Source organism: Pterocles gutturalis, unplaced genomic scaffold (genome assembly GCF_000699245.1).
Source record: "Pterocles gutturalis isolate BGI_N339 unplaced genomic scaffold, ASM69924v1 scaffold8228, whole genome shotgun sequence".
Classification (NCBI taxonomy): Eukaryota; Metazoa; Chordata; class Aves; order Pterocliformes; family Pteroclidae; genus Pterocles; species Pterocles gutturalis.
The window spans coordinates 8,133-9,030 of NW_010120384.1; the positions used below are offsets into that span (position 1 = coordinate 8,133).

Consider the following 898-nt stretch of genomic DNA (forward strand, 5'->3'; position numbering starts at 1 on the left):
CACCCCTGTCACCCAGGGCGAGAAGAACAGCGTGGACTGGGGCGACCTGAACCTGGTGCTGCCATGCCTGGAGTACCACAACAACACGTGGACATGGCTGGACTTTGCCATGGCGGTGAAGAGAGACAGCCGCAAAGCCTTGGTGGCACAGGTACGTGGGACCCCATCCTGCCCGATGGCAGGGAGGGGGCTGGAGCTGCTCTGCCCAGGACGGAGGGGGGGGAACTCCCTAGTGGGTGGCACGTTCTCCAGAGTGGGAAACTGTCACCGGTGGGGTGCTGAGCCCCCTAAATCCCGGGGCAGGTGATCAAAGAGAAGCTCCGCCTGAAGCCGGCAGCGGGTGCAGAAGCCCGGGGGAAGCTGGAGAACAAATCGGACGGGACCATCCAGCAGCAGGAGGAGGATGAGAAGGCGCGGCTGCTCATCGGGCTGAGCGTGGGCGAGAAGAACCCCAGCAAGAAGTCCATCTTCGGCAGGCGCAAATGACCACAGCACCCGGCTGTCCGGGAAGGGACTGGGGTACCCCGTGCTCTCTGCACTGGAGGGGCAGCCCTATGGCCAGGGGGGGCTACCCTGCCCAGCGCAGCAATGCCCGAGGCGGGGGTTAGCAACGCACCCGCTCTCGGCAGCCCCGGTGCGGTGGGGCAGGGGTACAGCTGCACCGTGGGGCACAGGGTGTTCCGGGGCCATTTTGTGGGGTGCAGACCCCCGTGCCAAGGGCTCCCGGGAGCTTCACTGCTCCCTGCTGTGCAGGTGCTGGGCCCGGCTCCTGGGCCCAGTGAAAGCAGCAGCATCGCTCCAGCCTGGGAGAAAGGGGAATGGGAGAGAGTTTAAATAAAAGAGTTTTTAATTTGGAACAGCCTCGCTCTGCTGCCTTGTTACTCACCTTCTCCCCATT

The 898-nt window shown here is 63.9% G+C and overlaps 1 protein-coding gene across 1 annotated transcript in view; it reads left to right on the forward strand.

The window, feature by feature from the left end:
* KIAA0100 (KIAA0100 ortholog) overlaps window positions 1–486 on the forward strand; it is a gene marked incomplete at its 5' end in the record, with an annotated part of 8,610 nt that extends 8,124 nt beyond the window's left edge. The window contains 2 exon segments of the mRNA XM_010076884.1: window positions 17–151; window positions 304–486. Coding sequence (XP_010075186.1) covers window positions 17–151; window positions 304–486 — 318 coding nt within the window.
* Window positions 487–898: the final 412 nt, after the last annotated feature.